The sequence below is a fragment of the Chiloscyllium plagiosum genome, chromosome 13 (genome assembly GCF_004010195.1).
Source record: "Chiloscyllium plagiosum isolate BGI_BamShark_2017 chromosome 13, ASM401019v2, whole genome shotgun sequence".
Lineage (NCBI taxonomy): Eukaryota > Metazoa > Chordata > Chondrichthyes > Orectolobiformes > Hemiscylliidae > Chiloscyllium > Chiloscyllium plagiosum.
The window spans coordinates 19280914-19300692 of NC_057722.1; the positions used below are offsets into that span (position 1 = coordinate 19280914).

General features: G+C 40.4%; 1 protein-coding gene across 1 annotated transcript in view; it reads left to right on the forward strand.

Moving 5' to 3' along the window:
- Positions 1-19460, forward strand: part of LOC122556288 — a 36733-nt gene extending 17273 nt beyond the window's left edge. Inside the window, exons 2-5 of the mRNA XM_043702916.1 lie at positions 2693-2794; positions 7072-7116; positions 11215-11366; positions 16618-19460. Of these exons, the coding sequence (XP_043558851.1) occupies positions 2722-2794; positions 7072-7116; positions 11215-11366; positions 16618-19296 (2949 nt within the window). The 5' untranslated portion in view covers positions 2693-2721 and the 3' untranslated portion in view covers positions 19297-19460. The remainder of the gene's footprint in view (positions 1-2692; positions 2795-7071; positions 7117-11214; positions 11367-16617) is intronic.
- Positions 19461-19779: the final 319 nt, after the last annotated feature.

Here is a 19779-nt window from a genome sequence, read left to right on the forward strand (position 1 = left end):
CACCAGCCTCATTCCTGAAGAAGGGCTTATGCCCGAAACGTCGATTCTCCTGCTCCTCGGACGCTGCCTGGCCTGCTGTGTTTTTCCAGCACCATATTTTTCAACTCTGGTCTCCAGCATCTGCAGTCCTCACTTTCTCCTAAATAATTCTGCTGAGCTACTGAGGCATACAAATCAAAAAGATTCAATGTTGGACACATACATTGCTCTGAATTTGCTGGTCATGGTGGCAACAGCACTGGCTATGCTACAATTAGCCTTGGTGTCCTATGATTTTGTAAAGAAAGTTTGACATTCCTGATGCTGTCCAGTGGCTCTTGCTGGGAGTGTGTGGATTGGACTTAACTGCGATGACTTTTTACACAGAATTGCTATTGTTAGTCACTGTTGAATCACATAGAACTGCCATTTTGGTAAATAACAGTCCAGCAAGCAATCAATTCTATACTAGAGAAGGAAAGAACATTTGTAAAAGTATATTGAGTATATATCTGTGTACATGTTATAATTTTCCAATATATATTCAAGTAAAATCTGATCATTCACTCTTGTGTAGCACTGTATGATTGATGCATTGCTTAGTCTAAATTCCTGGGTTATCATTAACGAAGTAGAAAAGGTGACATTTGAGAGAAGAGTGTGAGTTTATTGGTGTGTGTATGCTATTTATTCACACATTAATGTTGTTCAGCTGGTAGCAAACCAAGTGTACACTTATGTGATTCATTAAGATCAGTCACTGGACTAATCCAGTAAAACAAAAATAGTCTCACCAGCTCCCCTGTAGTTCTTCTCTATTCATTTTCAGACATAGGCACCATTGGCAAGGCAAGCATTCATTGCCCTTCCTTGGCAGCCCTTGAAAAGGTGGTAGCGGGCACTATATTTGGACTGCTGTAATTGGTCTGTTCATCTTGCTCCTTTATTGGATATCCACTTAAAATAGACTGCACACAGTATATGCTAGGAGAAAGTGAGGACTGCAGATGCTGGAGATCAGAGCTGAAAATGTGTTGCTGGAAAAGCGCAGCAGGTTAGGCAGCATCCAAGGAGCAGGAGAATCGACGTTTTGGGCATGAGCCCTTCTTCAGGAATCCTGAAGAAGGGCTCATGCCCGAAACGTCAATTCTCCTGCTCCTTGGATGCTGCCTGACCTGTTGTGCTTTTCCAGCAACACATTTTCTGCACACAGAATATCTTCTTCTTTAGTCCTCTGTCTAAAGGTGATGCACAGCACCATGATCTTCAGCAGGACAAGGAGGCAGGACCCAAATTCACCCCAACCAGAGAGGGAATGAAACTCCAAGTGCCCCTCATCATTGAAGAGTTCATTTGGCTACTGCAACATACACTTTTACAAGTGTGTTATAAGCTGGAACTTGGGGTAATGATACAACAAGGTCCAATTTCCTTCCTTCACACGGCCGACCAAGATTTCTTGTCACTCATACCACCTGCTATTAGCAAGTATTGAAAGAATTTGGAGATACTTTACAATTGAAAGGACTTATAAGTTGATTCCCAACTTGTTATGACAGTTCTGAAGAAGGGTCACTGGATGCAAAATATTGACTCAGCTTTGTCAGCGTCAGGGACCTGGGTTCGATTCCAGTCTTGGGAACTCCTCTGTGTGGAGTTTGCACATTCTCCCCGTGTCTGCGTGGGTTTCCACTGGGTGCTCCCACAGCCCAAAGATGTGCAGGTTAGGGGAATTGGCCATGCTAAATTGCCTATAGTGTTCAGGGATGTATAGGCTAGGTGCATTAGCCAGTGGTAAATATAGAGTAGGGGAATAGGTCTGGGTGAGTTACTCTTCAGAGGGTCGGTGTGGACTTGTTGGGCAGAAGGGTCTGTTTCTACACTATAGGGATTCTAAAAAAATGCTGCTGAGTTTCTCCAGCAATTTGTGTTTTTGTTTCAGATTTCCAGCCTCTGCAATCCTTTATATTTTTCATTGTGACAGCATCTTTCTTGGCCATCAAGTCCTTTAGCTCAGAGCTTCTGGTTCAGAGGCAGGGATGCTTCTCATTGAACCACCAGACTCTCAAAATATACTCTCTGTGATTTCTATGCTTAATTATTGGAAAATTATAGCAGGTATACAGAATCATGGATTTGAAATGTTAACTCTTTTTGTCTACACAGATGCTGCAAGGCATGCTGAGCTTCTCGAGCACATTCTCTCTTATTCAACAGAGATATGTCCAGCTGCAAGAGTTTGAAACTATGAGGAGCATTTTAAGACGTAGGGCTTGTTTTCTTCAATGTACATTGGTTTTGTCAATATTGCCATAGAATTCAACTTAATACCTCACTGAAGTGACGACTGTGCACAACAAGGGAAAAGGTTTAAATTGAGTAATGAGAAGGGAACCAGATTGTACAGTTTCCTCCAAGCAAAAGAATTTTGACCATCACTAGCAACATATTTCATTGAAGTGGATGGTTCAGTCAAACTTATTTCAGGAGAGATATTAGTGGAGATGCAGAGAAAATAGAGTTGGCCTGTGGAAAAGGAATAGAACTTATGACCATCTCCTTTTCTAACAAGCCTATACTCGGTCTATAATTTTCCAGCATGTTGGTGGAAGGGACGTTATTAATCCCAGATTGTACATGGAAATGTGTAATCAATTTTTGCTCAACATCACAAGGAGCAGTTAAACACATCTTTTATTATGTTTTTCCACAGTATACACAGGTGTTAAAATATAGGTTATCATGGACTGCACAAAGGTGAACATACTCTCTTTGATCCTGGCTACTGTGCTTCTAACCGTCTTGTTCTTGCCTGGTGAGTGAAATTATTTTAACTACAGCTGACGTTTTATGAGAGATTTTCTATTTTCTTCTTGCATTCATGGTGATTAAATACCACACATCTGTACCACATCTGGCTAATGATCCAAGCTGTTCCAGTTTCGAAGCTAGTTGATATATATTAAATGAAAAAATATGGTAATACTATTGTATGCAAAGTTATGTTGGTTTTCAAATAAAATAGAGTATTAGCATACAAATAGACTTTCAATAATCCATTTTGATTACAATATTCTTGTACAATATTGGGCTATTTTATTAAAAATAGATCCCAATCAATGAATAAGATTACAAGAAATCTTCTATTTGTTCCTGGATTTTCTGCAGCTTTATATTGCTAGTCTTGATCTAACCTCACAAGAATATTCTTTCATAGACAGTCTATTTTTATATGGGATTTTGGACAGTAGATGCTTAAACTAGACTTACTGAATTTGTGAGTTTTAAAATTGTACTTATTTAGTATAAAGAGCAAACATTCTGACAGATATACATGCCCTGAATATCACAAACCTACTTTTTACATTTACTCTTTGATATAAATAAAGTTTATTGTTGGCTATTTGAAAGAACTGTCCAATTGATACCAGTACCTTTGTTTTTGCTCCCTATAACCCTATGATTTTTAAAAAATGTATATATCCAATTGAATTTTATCAAAGGCTAATGATTCTGCTTCCACTGCTACTTCAAGTCATGCATTTCTGATTATAACGACCCACTGTTTGTGAAAAAAAAATCTACTTTCCTTTCTTGTTCTTTAGATGATTATCTTAAACCTATGACCACTGGTTACTCATCCTCCCTGTTTGCAGGAACTGTTACAACTATTAGGACTGAAAAATCAAAATCAAAATCTAAAAAATGCAGTTTTTACATTTGATCAATTTTTTGAAGAGTTTGAAAATATAAAGACAAATCATCCTACCTCATTGAATAGATTAATTTTTCCCTTCTGTCATAGTCCCCACATACTCACCACATTCCATGTCATGCACTCATTCTTGTCTGAATAAAGACAATGACTACAGTTCTTAGGCCTCTACAGGAATAGATCATTGTCCAGCTACAGGGAAATGAACAAAAAAAATTATTAGTTTATTTAACTTATGGTATTTTATTTTCTTTTGAAGGGACCATGACAGTCCTTTAGTATCTTGCCATGTTAGGCTCGCGATTATAAGAACTCATTGTGGAGATTCATGTGCCTATCAGATATAATATAAGTAGATCAGTGCAAATAATCGGTAGGGTATGTAAAATGAAGTTTCATCAATGCTTCTGTGGAAAGCAGGAAGTTAAAATGCTAGGAACACACATTTGGTGAAAAGAATGATATAAAAGATTGCAACAAAGATTCTTTGTCCCATTGTTCATGGGAATAGTTGAATGTCTAATACTTTTTGTAAAAAGAGGAGAGAAAATTGGTAATTCAAGTCATACAGGAATGAGTTCCTGATTGCACGGCCATTGATTCTGGCTCCATTTTGATTTTCCAGCCAAATTTGTTAGAGTTCTTTGGTGAAGTGACTGAGGAGGTTGACGATAGCAGGGCGGTTGACCTAGTCTATATGGATTTCTGTAAGGCCTTTGATAAGGTTCCACATGGTAGGCTGGTCTGGAAGGTTAGATCGCTTGGAATCCAGGGGGAGCTGGCAAATTGGAGACACTATTGACTTGATGGTAGAAAGCAGAGGGTAATAGTGGAAGGATGCCAATTGGACTGGAGGCCTGTGACTAGTGGAGTGCCTCAGAGGTTGGTGCTGGGCCTGTTGCTGTTTGTTACCTATATCAATGATTTTGATGAGAATGTATAAGGCATGATTAGTAGGTTTGCAGATGACACTAAAATAGGTGGTATCGTGGATCGTGAGGAAGATTATCAGAAATTGCAGCAGGACCTTGATCAGCAGGGGAAGTGGGCCAAGAAATGGCAAATGGAGTTTAATACAGATAAGTGTGAGGTTTTGCATTTTGGAAAGTCAAATCAAGGTAGGAGTTTCATGGTGAATGATAGGCCCTTAAGGAGTGTAGTGGAATAGAGGGACCTTGGAGTTCAGGTGCATGGTTCTCTGAAAGTGGAGTCGCACATAGACAAGGCAATGAAGGAGTCATTTGGCGCACTGGCCTTCATCAGAAGTTGGGATGTTATATTGTAGTTGTACAGGATGTTGGTGAGACTGCACTTGGAGTATTGTGTTCAGTTTTGGTCATCTTGTTATAGGATGGATGTTATTAAACTGGGAAGAGTGCAGAGAAAATTTACAACAATGTTTCCAGGATTGAATGATCTGAGTTAAAGGGAGATGTTGGACAAGATAGGACACTTTTCTTTAGAGTGTAGAGGACTGAGGGGGCATCTTATAGAAGTGTTTAAGATCCTGAGAGGCATGGATATGGTGAATGCAGTCTCTTTTTCTTCCAGTTGGGGAATCAAGGAGTAGAGGGCATCAGTTTAAGGTTGGAAGGGAGAGAATTAAAGGGAACCTGAGGGCAACTTTTTACACAGAGAGTGGTACACATATGGAATGAGCTGCCAGCGGAAGTGGTTGAGGTGGTTACATTAACAACATTTAAAAGGCATTTGGATAAATACAAGGATAAGAAAGGTTTAGAAGGATATGGGCCAAGTGCAGGAGACATTTTGGGTGATCGTGGATGGACATTTTGGTCAGCATGGACCAGGTTGGGCCAAAGGGCCTGTGTCTGTGCTGTAGGACTCTATGACTCTATGATTAGAATTAAGCATGGGATAATTGTAAAATCCAGAATGTCTTTTTCTGAAATGGAACAAATGCAGTTCTGTAAATTATCCATAAATAATGGCAACAAATATATTCCAAAATATAATTTGCGTTGCTAAGAAACTGCCAAATTGTTGCAATAAAGCATTATAGTACAAGTCCTCCATGTTGTTATCTGTCTTCAAGTCACTGGTTACAATGCCTGATGTATGCAGCTGCCATTTTAATGCCTTCGCTATGTAACATGGAGAGAAAATAATGGAATAAGTCTGTGTTATATGTGAATATAAATAAATTCATTCGGACATGCTCAAGAGTGTTCTATAATTCATTCTCAATATTAAGATGACCCAGAGAAGCCAGTAACTTTGCTAAAGATTCTATATTAAATTACACCTTTAAATTGAACTCCCAATAATTTTATTCTTATTAATTTTGAGAATGTGGGCATGACCAGCGATGCCAGCATTTATTGTCCATCCCTAGTTGCTCTTGAGAATTGCTTTTCAGAATTGCTGTAATATGTCTCTTGAATGTACTCCCACTGCAATAAATCGAATGTGAAAACTGCATTAGTTTAGATCTTGATTTTGATTTGGCAGTTCTAATAGTTTTGACAGTTCCTGCAAACAGAAGCTAATTCTTCTAGGGGGAGGATGGGTAACCAGTGGCCATAGATTTAAGATAATTGTCTAAAGAACAAGAGAAGAAATTAGATGATTTTTTTTTAATAAACATTGGGTTATTATGATCAGAAATGCATGACTTGAAGTAGTAGCGGAAGCAGAATCATTAGTCATTTATAAATACAATTGGATATATACATTTTAAAAAATCACAGGGTTATAGGGAACAAAAAATTTGGTAGTGGTATCAATTCTGCAATGAGCTCCAAGATTTTGACTGGTACTGCACATTGTGTCATTCATTGCTCAAGTTGCATTTAAGTACCTGTACTTTGCAACACTGAAAATTTCCAGCAAGTATAATTTTTGGTTTTATGGTACAAGAAATATGCATATCGTTACAGTTAAATCAAACCAAATGATGGTACTATTTTGAAGACTGAACCTGTAAACTTGTGAGTAAGCCATAAATGGTAATTGATAAGAGTTTGTCTGCACTGTCTTGAGAATTAACTTTAAATTATTTTAAAACATTATGAGTGTTGTTAAGCAACCTTTTAAAATAGAAATCTGGAAGAAACATGCAAAACTAGGTGGCTGTGTAAGATTTTATTTCTGCATCACCTTAGGCAAATTGGATTAGCTTTGTAGTTTTAGACTCAGATACCCAGTTAGTGACATTAACAACTAACTCCTGCTGGCTAACCCCTGGGACTAAAAAGTTGAAGTGTTTGAGGATACTCATCTAAAATACCACCTGTAGCACAGAAACATGAGGATCCCACTGTGTCCGCACAACATCCTGTTGAGCAGGTAGTGGATTTTCTCTTGTTCTTTCAGTCTGTCACATCTGGTTTAACCTTGTTGCTGTTCTCTTTCAGACATGCTGGAGGCTAACGTGCTGCGCCAGCTCTTTAAAGGGGATGGTAAGTAGCCCACTGTATGCTATTTGAACCCGGCAAGAACCATCTGCTCAGACGGCAATTACTGAGGGGAGATCAGTTTGATTTCATTATCGTAAAACCAACTTAAAAACAGCAGGTCAGGGAGGTCTCCCAGATGATGAAGTCAGTAGCTGCGTTGCTGATGTAGTATTAAACTATTTCGAGCAGGTGGGTCTCAGGTTTGATCTCTGTTCTGTAAGCAGTTAGCCCATCATTGCTGAAGAACAATACAATTACCTCTATACACTCACAGAGGAAAATGTTGACCAGGATTCCTGCACCTGTTCAATATCACGTAACTCGTGCTGGAAATAAATTTAGTACATGTCATCCTTCTGCAGTACTCCTATCCATAAGCCACTCCTCCCCTTCCACTGCACCCTCCCATTGAAGGCCAAATAGCTGCTGATAACCTCTGAGCACAAACGTGAAAAGCAATCATTCTTGGTTAAGGTAGTTGAAGAATGGTAGTAACCAAAAATCAGCCCTTTAACCTGAGTAATTGTCTTCAGGGATGGGCAGCAATAAAATCTAAAGAAAAATCGATATGCATTTAACTTTTATGGTAGAGTCATGGGGTCATAGAGGCCTACAGCATGGAAACAGGCCCTTCGGCCCAACCTGCCCATGTCACCCAGTTTTCACAATTTGCCTGCGTCTGGTCCATATCCCTCCACACCTATCCCATCCCTGTCTGAAAGGTTCTTAAATGACAAAATTGTATTCACTTTCACTACTACCTATGGCAGTCAGTTCCAGATACTCACCACCCTCTCTGTGAAAAAATTGCCCCTCTGGACTCTTCTGTATCTCTCGCCTCTCATCTTAAACTATGCTCTCTAGTTTTAGATGCCCTCCCCATGGGGAAAAACTATTGGCTATCTACCTTATGTATGTTTGTCATGATTTTATAAATCTCTATAACGTCACCCCTCAGTCTCCTATGTTCCCATGAAAAACGTCCCAGCCTATCCAACCTCTCCTTATAAACTCAAACTTTCCAGTTCAGACAGCATCCGAGTAAATCTTTTCTGCACACTTTCTCCTTTAGTGATATCCTTTCTATAATAGAGTTACCAGAACTGCACTCAGTACTCCAAATGTGGCCTTACCAAGCTCTTGTACAGAAAGAAATCCCAGCTCCTATACTCTTGTTGTGTTTTTATTTTTCCGTTTCTTATTTTGATTTTTTAAAATTAACATTATTGTTACTATTAGTAACATTATTTTAAATGGGCCACGGTTAATTTGATGGATTTAGCAATGCACTTGAATGTTTTCATTTTAAAAATGACATGCTGTAAAATGCCAGGCTAAAACAGGGAAGGGTGGCATGGCATAGTAATAATGTCATTGGTTTAAGTAATCCAGAACCCTGGGATAGTGTTCTGGGGACAATGGTCTGAATCCCACCATGGCAGATGCTGGAATTTGAATTGAATTCAAGAACAATCCAGAATTAAAAGCTGGCCTAATGGTGACCGTGATAGACATATGAACCTGTCTGGGTCACTAATGTCCTTTAGGGAAGATATTTTGCAAACCATACCTGGTCTGGTCGACATGTGGTTTCAGACTTGCAGCAATGTGGCTAATGGTTAAATGCCCTCTGTGCAATCCAGAATGGGCACCAAATGCCAGCCTTATCAGCAATATCCACATTCCATAGATCAATCAGAAACAAACAGGATTTCTAGATCTGAAGTTAGCAGCTGGCATATTTCCTCTTCTGAAGCTAGTTTTTCTTTTGCTGTGATATGGTCTCTAGTTGTCTGGCCTCCTCTGGTGACCCACCCAATATTCATGTGTACTCATGAAAGGTCAGTTTTGGGTTTGTTATTTAACTATGGAGTGAAATCACAGCCAAGCTTGTCTACTTTCATGTAACATCTGCCAAGACAAAAAAAAATCTATTGACATCCAAGTCTGGCAGGTTGTGCTGAACATGAACCTAGCTGTAGTCATTCAACAACCAGCAGTTAGATTAGGATGTAAACCTTTCCCTCCCAGGCCTAACACAGGGATTCAGTGAACCCCTACGGACATTGGAGGGACAGCATCTCATTTTATGTTTAGAAATTTAACAACTTGGAGATTCAAAATTGAGTTCAATAACTTCAGGACATAAATATTGTCCTCCATTTTGATCCCTTCCTCCTTCAAGTGTCTTGTTTGTATGGGTTTGCTCTCAGCAAAGCTAACCTGTTTTTGATTATTCACACCTACCATTAGCACTTATTTTGCCTTTCAAGCCCTCCTTTCTAACCATTAGCACTCCTTTGTCTTTTGGTCTGGGCACACTCAACATCTTCCTCCTTCTGCTGCTTGTCAACAGTATAAAGAAAATCATTTTCCAGCACCCTCCAATTCCAAAGAAGAGTCATTGGACTCAAAACGTTAACTGTCTCTCCATAAATGGTGCCAGACCTGCTGAGTTTCTCCAGCATGCTCTGATCTTATTCCCGATCTGCAGTATCAGCAATATTTTGCCTTTATTACAAGGATCGAATCTGATTTATATGGTTCAACGATTAGCTGGATTAGTTGTCTTGATTGATTGCTTCAGGAAGCCTTCCTTATTTCTCTAAATTAGTATCTTTTAAAATTAAATCATTTTTTCAATCATAGTAACTGACTGTGTTTAATTTGCATTTAGTAAGAATAAGTTATTGATGTTGAGAATAATTTTCTCAATTTTACTCCTCAAGCCTTGAAAGGAATCTTGTCGATGCATGGTGACTACCTTATCTCTATGTATTTGCATCTTATTAAAGCACCAACTTACCTTATTTAGAAGCTACATCCAATCTTTATCTTTTCACCAAGAAACTAAATAGCACAAGTCTCCAGTGTATATCAAAGTCACAGCAAATGCCTGCAGCTGAGTGAAAACTTGTCATGGTCACCTGTTTCTTCACAACAACATCTCTGCATGGTCCACCATCCTCCTCTATACTTCCGTCTACTCAACTCAGCATTTGAACACCATCACCTGCCCCACATCATCATGCCTGCTGTTAGACCAACTCCTACCATTTCAGGCCTTCAACACATTCCTTGGTGCTCAGGGAACCCTATGGCTCTGATTTTGCGTACAGGGACTCTCATGCATCTTGTGCATCTACACAGGATATCTTTGAGCTCACATGGAGACATGCAACTGACAGCTCTTGGCCTACTTTCTGAGTACTTACTCAGTTCATCACATACTTGGAGGCTGCCAGCAATTTGTATATATCATATTGCTTTCTTTGTTCACACTTCAGTGCCAATTTCTGGGCTGTCAGTGTCTTTGGGCTTTGCAGTGCTACCTTAACACACAGGGTCTGTAATGCTCAGTCACAGGCTACCAACTTTGATGATTTGGTGTTTCTTAGTGCAAAGGGATAGGCAGGCAGCTTGTGATGATAAAGCACTGAACAGTTCATCTCCCAGTCAGATAAGAGGTTGCAAATGTCACTATGTGGCACTATACTATATCAACATCTCACTTGCAACAGGTGTCAGCAGCCTGTAGCAAGCATCCTGCATGTTTTTCAACCAAATGGCCAAGTGTAAAAGCCCAAAGGGACACTGTCCCTTGAGGAGTGAAGGGGACCGTAGTCAATCAAGGGGCACTTTCACAATCATTCAAGGAACTTATCTGATTTTAGTCCTGGAGGTCAGCCATGGTCAGTCACGCTGTCCTATCAGAGTCTGGGATCCATTCCCTTGAATCCTGGGGATAAGGCCAAGGCCGAGTGCATGCTGTCTGGAATTACATGTAGGTCAGATGGTTGCTCTTGAGGGATAGGTCTCATCAGGTGGGACAGTGATTCTGCCAGTGAACAAGGGAGGCAGTGAATGTTGTGGAGATGGATGCAATGCCAATTCATGGTGATGCAAGTTCAGTTGACTGGATGGCTGGTGTGGACCTGATGCTTGCTAAACTTCGATGGCTCTTTATCTGACAATACCATAAATTTTTATCTTATGTTTCAAATTCCTCTATAGCATTGCAGCCTTCTTCACTCCTGTAAGCCTACAGAGAAATTAGCAGCTTGGATTTAAACCATTTCCACCATTTTCTGTTTCCTCCAGTTGATGAACAGAAAGTTACCGTGGAACCCAAAGAAGCAACAAACTTCTTGAGCAAATTGAAACGCTCTAAACGACATACAAAACAGTTTCAACAAGACCCAGATTTCTGGAATGCGTACCAGCATTTTCTCGATATTGGATTTAATGAAGGAGTAAGTATCAAGTATTTCTGTGAAAGAGAATGTCAAATATGTATTGACCAATCTCTCTGGCACCAAATTCCTCATTGAAATGCGCCTGTAAGAATGCTTTGTGTGCAGAGAAAGGCATCCAGCTCATGGATTAGACCAGACTGAACTTCAGAGCTCTTACTTGCTCCTTTACTGCTCACTCATCTTCAGCCTACCCAGACATTTACAATATTCCTGCCTTGCCTTTTAGTGCTTTGACCTCTCAGCCAGAGCTGCCAGGTTCTCATTACAACAGTTTCGCCTGGCCGTTTAGTGCAGACACAAATCAGGATGCTTATTATGATTGTCAGCAGTTCTCAGTCATGTCAAGTGAATCAGCCCACTGTCACAGAGTCCTGGGACAGTAAGTCAAGGACAGCCTCCGTTATCAGTCTTGGGCACAGTTAGTCAACCACTTGGGGAGGTCAGGGTCAGAGTCCTCTCCTCGTAACGTAGCAGGAGTCAGAGATGTTGGGCCTTACACCACCCACGCTGGTTGTTTCTGCTCTACTGCAGCTGTTCTTTTCCGGAATGAGAGAAAAGTAGAGATTGAGCAAGATGAAAGAGGTAACACAACTGTTAGTACTGGTGGCACTGGGGGAAAAGTGGTGAATTGTCCTGAGGGAGGGAGTAGGTAGCACAGACAGCATGCAGTGTTAATGGAATCGGATATCCGTCTAAGCGAGAGTGAGTAGTGGAATTCTTACATGCAATACAGAGAGTGGTGCAGCATGAGACTTGGTGGGAAGTGGGTACCAAAACAGAGATAGAGTGAGGTAGCAGGGAGAGGATGGAGGCTTGCTTACCCTGGTGGATTGAAGACAGCAATTGACTTTCTTCCTATACTGCTGTGCCTTTCTCCGGAAGGCTGAGATTGCACTGACCTAGCTGCAACCTGGGCCCAGACCCCCTGGCCTCCTGTGCCTACTCTAGAGGAAGTGAATGACCTTTCTGTGCATCACCCTGTCCATCAGGACCGTCCACAAAGTGAGGTGCCAATATGCCCCTCTCTGCCATATCTGGGACAAACGTAGTCACCACACAGAGGAGCTCCACCCTGACAGCACTTGTCCTTGTGCAGTACAGGCTTTTAAAGATCATGCCAATGCCGGGGAAGGCAGCCTATTCCAGAATCTTCCAGCAGTAGTGAGTTTTTCCGGTTACAGTGAGCAGTGGAGTTGGGCGATCATCAGGCAAAACCGTCGCCATAGCGATGTTGTAGATAGTTAATGAGGTCGGTTTGGGATGATATGGCAGGAAATCTTGCTGGGTGTCATAGAGAGAAACCATCCACAAAACTCATTGAAATTGACACCAAGCCCAAATATGACAATATTGAGCTCTTTATTTCTTGCTGCACCTATTTAAACATTGAATTCATCCACTTACATTCCTTCTCCTTTCTTAGTCCTTTCAGTGTCTATTACCCAAGTAGGAACACGAGCCTGTCCCACCATGCAGTGAGATCATGTCAGATCTGTGACCCTAACTCCATATGCCTCCCTTTGGCCCAAATCCATTAATACCTATGCAGAACAAAAATTTATCTAATTTGGATTTACAACTAATAACTGAATCTGCATCCACTGCAGGAAGAGATTTCCCTTTGTGTGTGGAAGTGCTTCCTAATATCTCTCCTGAATAGTCTGGCCCTCATTCTCAGACTATGCCCCTTAGTTCTAGAATCCCCAACCAATGAAAATAGTTGATCTTTCTCTACAGTGTCTTTTCCTGTTAAGATATTGAAGACTTCAAGATCACTCCTTAGCCTTCTAAGTTCTAGAGAAAATGGTCCAAATTTGTTTAATGTAGCCTCATACCTGGACTTCCAGGGTAAAGTTATCATTCTTGTAAAACTATGTTGTATTTCCTTCAAGACAAATAAATCCTTCTTAGATTTCTTAGGTGAAGGAGATACATTGGTCACTCAAGTCTCAGATGCCTTATTTCTCTTACTGTATTTTTATCTGCTCTCTGCATTTTTAGCAACACTTGGGCATTACCTTGAATGGGACAGACACAAGTTAAACTAATGGCAGATGCCACAAGGTGGCCTGTGAAAATTCTGGTCCAGTGAATTACCTTAAGCCAAATGACCATATAGGTCTATTTAAACTAAATGCACATAGTAACTTTAATGGACTTCATTGACATGTTGTCTTGTCCAATGCAAGCCATACTGACAGTTCATAGGTAACCTTTTGATAGAAAACAAAATTAATCTTTGTATAGAATTTGCCTGTAATTTAACAGAAATGATCTTCAGGTGAACATGAAGAATAACATTTTGAGAAGTATTGCTAACCTCTGTGACAACAAGTAAATCCTTTTGTTTCATCTTATCGTATATTTCGATTCCTTTTCTCTCCATATTAGTTTCTAATTGATTCTTGAATGCATTTGATCTGAACTTTCTAATGGTCCTTCTTGGTAATTTATTCTGCAATATTTTTAATCACTCATGGGACATGGATGTCACTGGCCAGACCAGCATTTGAATGTTGGTTTGCTCGCTGAGCTGCAAGGTTCGTTTTCAGATGTTTCATCACGATACTAGGTGACATCATCTCTGAGCCTCCAGTGAGGCATTGGTGTTATGTACTGCTTTCTATTTATGTGGTTAGGGTTCCTTGGGTGGGTGATGTCATTCCTTTTTCTTTATCATAGAGGGTGATAGATGAGGTCCAAATCAGAGTTGATAGAGTTCAAGTTGGAATGCCATGCTTCTAGGAATTCTTGTGCATATCGCCGTTTGGCTTGTCCTAGGATGGATGTGCTGTCCCAGTCGAAGTGATGTCCTTCCTCATCTGCATGTAAGGGTACTAGTGATAGTGGGTCATGTCTTTTTGTGGCTAGTTGATGTTCATGTATCCTGTGGCTCGTGTTCTGCCTGTTTGTCCAATGTAGTGTTTGTTACAGTTCTTGCAAGGTATTTTGTAAATAACATTAGTTTTACTTGTTGTCTATATAGGGTCTTTTAAATTAATTTGCTGCTGTTTTAGTGTGTTGGTGGATTTGTGGGCTACTATGATGCCAAAGGGTCTGAGTAGTCTCGCAGACATTTCTGAGATGTAGCGGAGAGTGGCTAGGGTTTTGGGGTGTGTTTTGTCTGCTTGTTTGGGTTTGTTGCTGAGAAAGCAGCAAACTGTGTTCATTGGGTACCCATTCTTTTTGAATATGCTGTATAGGTGATTTTCCTCTGCGAGATCCCATGATGTTCCATTGGTTTGTTTATAGGTTTTGTTGTTGAAAGTGAAGTGAGTGGGAAGGCATAGGTCCACTAGCTTGACAATTTTGTCCTTGCTCATGTAGTTGGTGGTGTTTGATGTATATGTCTTTGGTTCTTCTAATAGTGTAGACAGTGTTGTCCTTGGCCAATTTGATGTTGATGGATGTGAACAGGGCTGTTACGTCAAAGGAGACCATTATTTCATCCTCTTCTATACTGGTTTCTTTGATGGTGTTCAGGAATTCTGGGTGGAGTGGATGGAGTGGTGTGAGTCTCCTACTAAGTGTTTTAGTCTTTGGTTTAGCTCCTTGGCCAATCTGTAAATTGATGTTCCAGGTAGTGAGACTATGAGTCTGAGGGGGGGGGGCTCCTGGTTTGTAAATTTTGGGTAATCCATAGAAGCGTGGTGTGTTGGATCCATCTTGTTTCCTTTTTTGGAAGTCTGTCCTGTTTAATTCTCCAGATTTCTGAAGTTTTTGAGTAAGGCTGTCATTCGGTTCTCTAGTTGTGGGGTCAGGTCTGTTGCCACCTGTTGGTAATTGTCAGTACCTGCAAGCAGTGCGTTTGCTTTCTCAATGTAGTCTCTTCGATTTAGAATGACTGTCAAGCATCCTTTGTCTGCAGGTAGGATAATGATGTTTTTATCTTTTTTGAGTCCTTCTGCTTTCCTTTCTTGTGTACTGAGTGTGAATCCTTCTTTATTCTTGCTTAATGTTGGTGCGACTGTCTGTCTGATGGTTTGCTGAGTTTCTTCTGTGAGTTCATTTTCTTTCAGTATTGCTTCTAATGCTGCTAAAAAATCTTTCTTGTCCGTATTCCAGAAGTTATAACTTAATCCTCTTACTAAGACGTTTTTTTTGGTGTCTATTAAGGATCAGTCAGATAAGGTTCTTAACCATGCTTCTGTGTTGTCTGTGTTGCTATTTTGTATGAGTTTGTTTAGATTTTTTTCTGCAGGTCTAGATTTTTGTTTCCTGTGTTTGCTGCTGTCTAATGTCTATGCCTCATTGTACTCTATCTGTCCACTCATGGTCCGTTGCATTAGTGAGTAAAATCTTTTGGCGTGAAATTTCCTCGTTGTATTTATAGAGTCTGTTTTGGGCATCGTTAATCATTTGTCTGAGCATTCTGCAGCCGCTTTGCTCTGCTATTCTTTTGGCTAGTGGGTTATTAAGGGGAGGCTTGTATTTAAGACATTCCTTCACCGGAGGCTTACTGATGATGTTACCTAGTAGGGTGACGAAATGTCTGAAAACGAACCTACAACTCAGCAAGCAAACTTAAATCCAGAACCTCAACCTGAGCTACAAGTCTTCTCAAAACTCGCATTTATTGCCTGACCCTAATTGCCCTTGTGAAAGTGGTGGTAAGCTGTCTTTTTGAACCGCTGAAGTCCATGTGCTGTAGGTAGACCCAAGATGCTGCTAGAGAGGGATCTTTGAGATGAGAAACCTTGGCTTTTTGCTCTTAGTTCTTAGTTTTGAATGACATCTTCCTAATTATTTCAGTCTTTTATCTTAGCAAACAATTTGATTGGATTAACTTCATTAATTCCTTGTAAAACTTTACAAATTTAATTTGGATCGCCATAAAGCTTCTCCTTTCCAAGCGTACCTAGAATGGATAGAAAGGCCCTCTTCAGGTTGAATACTCTAACTGCAACATAGTGGTTCCCCAGTCTCAGCTGGGCTGCCAAATTCAGCCAGATGAAAAGCTTCACAATTGAAAGAGAAGGTGAAATAGGCAAGTCAATTTTACAAATATTCTCATTTACTTCCAGTTACTGGCTTCAGAGAAATAGAAACACAATTGAAAGTCCAAGTTGAGGAATAATGCATCAGACATTATTAAAAATAAAGTGAAAAATAAGAAAATTATAAATTGCAATTTGTCAGAGAAGAATTAAGAACTATTTTATAGTAGTTTTAAGTTATTAGAAAGGATTAAAATGTACCAAACTTCAGCAGCCTCAGTTATTTGTCATTGTAATTGTATTGATTCCAGGTATATGAAATGGACAAAGTTTATCTACACTATCTTCAGGACAAGAGCAGAGATCAGTCCCATCAGGCATATCAAGCATATATGCAGCGTCTGCGAGAAGAGGAATGTGACACAACAAAAGATCCTGATTGTCAGCCAACTCTTCCCCACAAGCAAGCAGCCTACACTCAGAAGCAATGTGACCCATACACAGATCCATATTGTAGAGCAGCAGGGTACTCCTGTGATCCACAGAAAGATCCTTATTGTAGAGCAGCAGGGTACTCCTGTGATCCACAGAAGGATCCTTATTGTAGAACTGATAAATACCCCTCTGAAACCCAGAAAGATGCATATGGAAGAGCAGAAAGGTACCCCTGTGATCCGCAGAAAGATCCATACTGCAGACCAGAGCAGTGTGACCCATACAAAGACCCCAACTGCAGAGTCAAGGTTCAATCATGTGACCCCTATAAAGATCGCAACTGCGACCCTGATTCATATTATAAGCACACGTCATCAGCATATGCCTGTGATCCCCGTTATGATTCAAAATGTAATCAACAACCTTATAGTTATGCCCAATACGCTCAGTTAGTAAACCAGTATTGTAATCCATATGATCCAAACAATCCACACTGTCAAGTACTGGTTGCCTATTTAAAGCAATCATGTGATCCATACTCAGACCCTAACTGCTTTCCAAGAACAAAGAAAGAAGCACATGCTCCACACCCTGTCTGTGACACTGCCAAGGACCCATACTGCCACTCCACCCTGGCTGCATATAAACACCCGTATGACTGTGACCCATATTATGATCATAACTGTCAATTGGCATATCATCCGAAAGATGAGCCTGCATCAGATTCTGAGTGTGACCCCAGGTATGACCCTTACTGTAGTTCTGATAGGGCTGTATATGGTGGTAGACGTGAATTTAAATGTGATCCCTATCGTGACCCCAACTGTAGACGAAATGTAAAATCCATTGACCAAAGTATTCAAGATCGTGACTGTGATCCTGAATACGATCGTGACTGTCGGAGGCCACAATCCATGTACAAAGGGAAGACAAAGGAAGGTTATGATTGTGATCTCTATTACCACCCCGACTGTTATCCCATTCATGAATCTCAGCCAGATGATAACTGTGACCCTCATGACCCCAACTGTCATAGAAACGAAGAACGTAATCATGTTCCTGAAAACTACAGAAACTGTGATCCGGAACATGACCCTTATTGTGACAGAAGAAGAGCAACAAACAATTGTGACCCATACACAGATCCCGAGTGTTATTCCCGATATCGGGCTAGGGAACAGGAGAGAACAGCCTCAGAGGATTGTGATCCACACACAGATCCCGAGTGTTATTCCCGATATCGGGCTAGGGAACATGAGAGAACAGCCTCAGAGAATTGTGACCCATACACAGATCCCGAGTGTTATTCCCGATATCGGGCTAGGGAACAGGAGAGAACAGCCTCAGAGAATTGTGATCCATACACAGATCCAGAATGTTATTCCCGATACCAGGCTAGGGAACAGGAGAGAACAGCCTCAGAGAATTGTGATCCATACACAGATCCCGAGTGTTATTCCCGATATCGAGATAGGGAACAAGAACGAACAGCCTCAGAGGATTGTGATCCACACACAGATCCCGAATGTTATTCCCGATACCAGGCTAGGGAACAGGAGAGAACAGCCTCAGAGAATTGTGATCCATACACTGATCCCGAGTGTTATTCCCGATACCGGGCTAGGGAACAGGAGAGAGCAGCCTCAGAGAATTGTGATCCACACACAGATCCCGAATGTTATTCCCGATATCGAGATAGGGAACAAGAAAGAACAGCCTCAGAGGATTGTGATCCACACACAGATCCCGAGTGTTATTCCCGATATCGAGCTAGGGAACAGGAGAGAACAGCCTCAGAGAATTGTGATCCACACACAGATCCTGAATGTTATTATTCCCTATATCGAGCCAGACAGCAAGAAAGAACAGCAACAGAGAACTGTGATTCTAATGTTGACCCTTACTGTGACAGTTCGCAATCTCAGATTCATGAGGAAGTGCAAAACAGAGGAGCCACAGAAGATTGTGACCCAAATTATGATTCAAGCTGTCAAAAGCAGATGGAGTTTGAGTGTAACCCCGATAATGACCCTAACTGTGGTAATGAATTCTCCCAGATCTATGAACAAACAAATGCAAAAGTGTGTGATCCATATGACCCTTATTGTAGTGGAGTGGCAACAGAATCTCGTCAGTCAGAACACAATTGTAACCCTGACTACGATCCAGACTGTCATACTTCTCAACCTCATGATGATGACCAAAAACACCAAGAAGATTGCGACCCATACCATGATTCCAATTGTCGCAATGAAAGCGAAGATTTGTATGAGCCAGATTCTGACTGTGACTTTGAATGCCGCATGCAACGATTTGCTGTTACTGACAGAGATGTGGATTTCCGTGACACTAGCCGTTATGAAATCATCTGTGATCCAGACCTTGAAATACCATGTCCTTATGAAAATGATATTAATGATGCGACAACAGCTTATGATCAGTATCATATGTATAACCCTTACAGTGCAGGGTATGAAGAACAATATCAAAGTGATCAGGAGATTCATCACAAATCTGAAATTGAAGATGATTCTGAAGGAACTCCCAAAGTCTAGGAAGAAGGTAATTAAATCTGCTCTAGTCTTTTATCCTTGGTTGGGGAAAGGGAATTGTGGTGACTTTATTCTTATTGTATTCCTTTGAATAATAGAAAATTGGAGAGATGTGGATCGAAGATATTGATCTGAGTATATAAATAAACAAACACATTTCCCACGAATTTGTGTCTCTACCCATTGTTTTTAACAGGAATTCTGAATGCAGCAGACTTCAACATGATTGTCTCAGTTTTAGACAATGTACTATGGCATCAAATGTCCAATCTATCATTGTGATATATTTACTTTGTACTTACAAGATCTAAATTATGTATTAATACATAGCAAGATTTGAATAGCCTTATGAAAATTAAAAAGCATGTTTATTCCATTGATCTTGTTTCATATGAGATATAAATACATTCACTTAGAAAAGTGTAGTTTCGTTTTGCACTAACCAAAATACCCATTGACTTCCATTTGTAATATATTCAAAGGCTA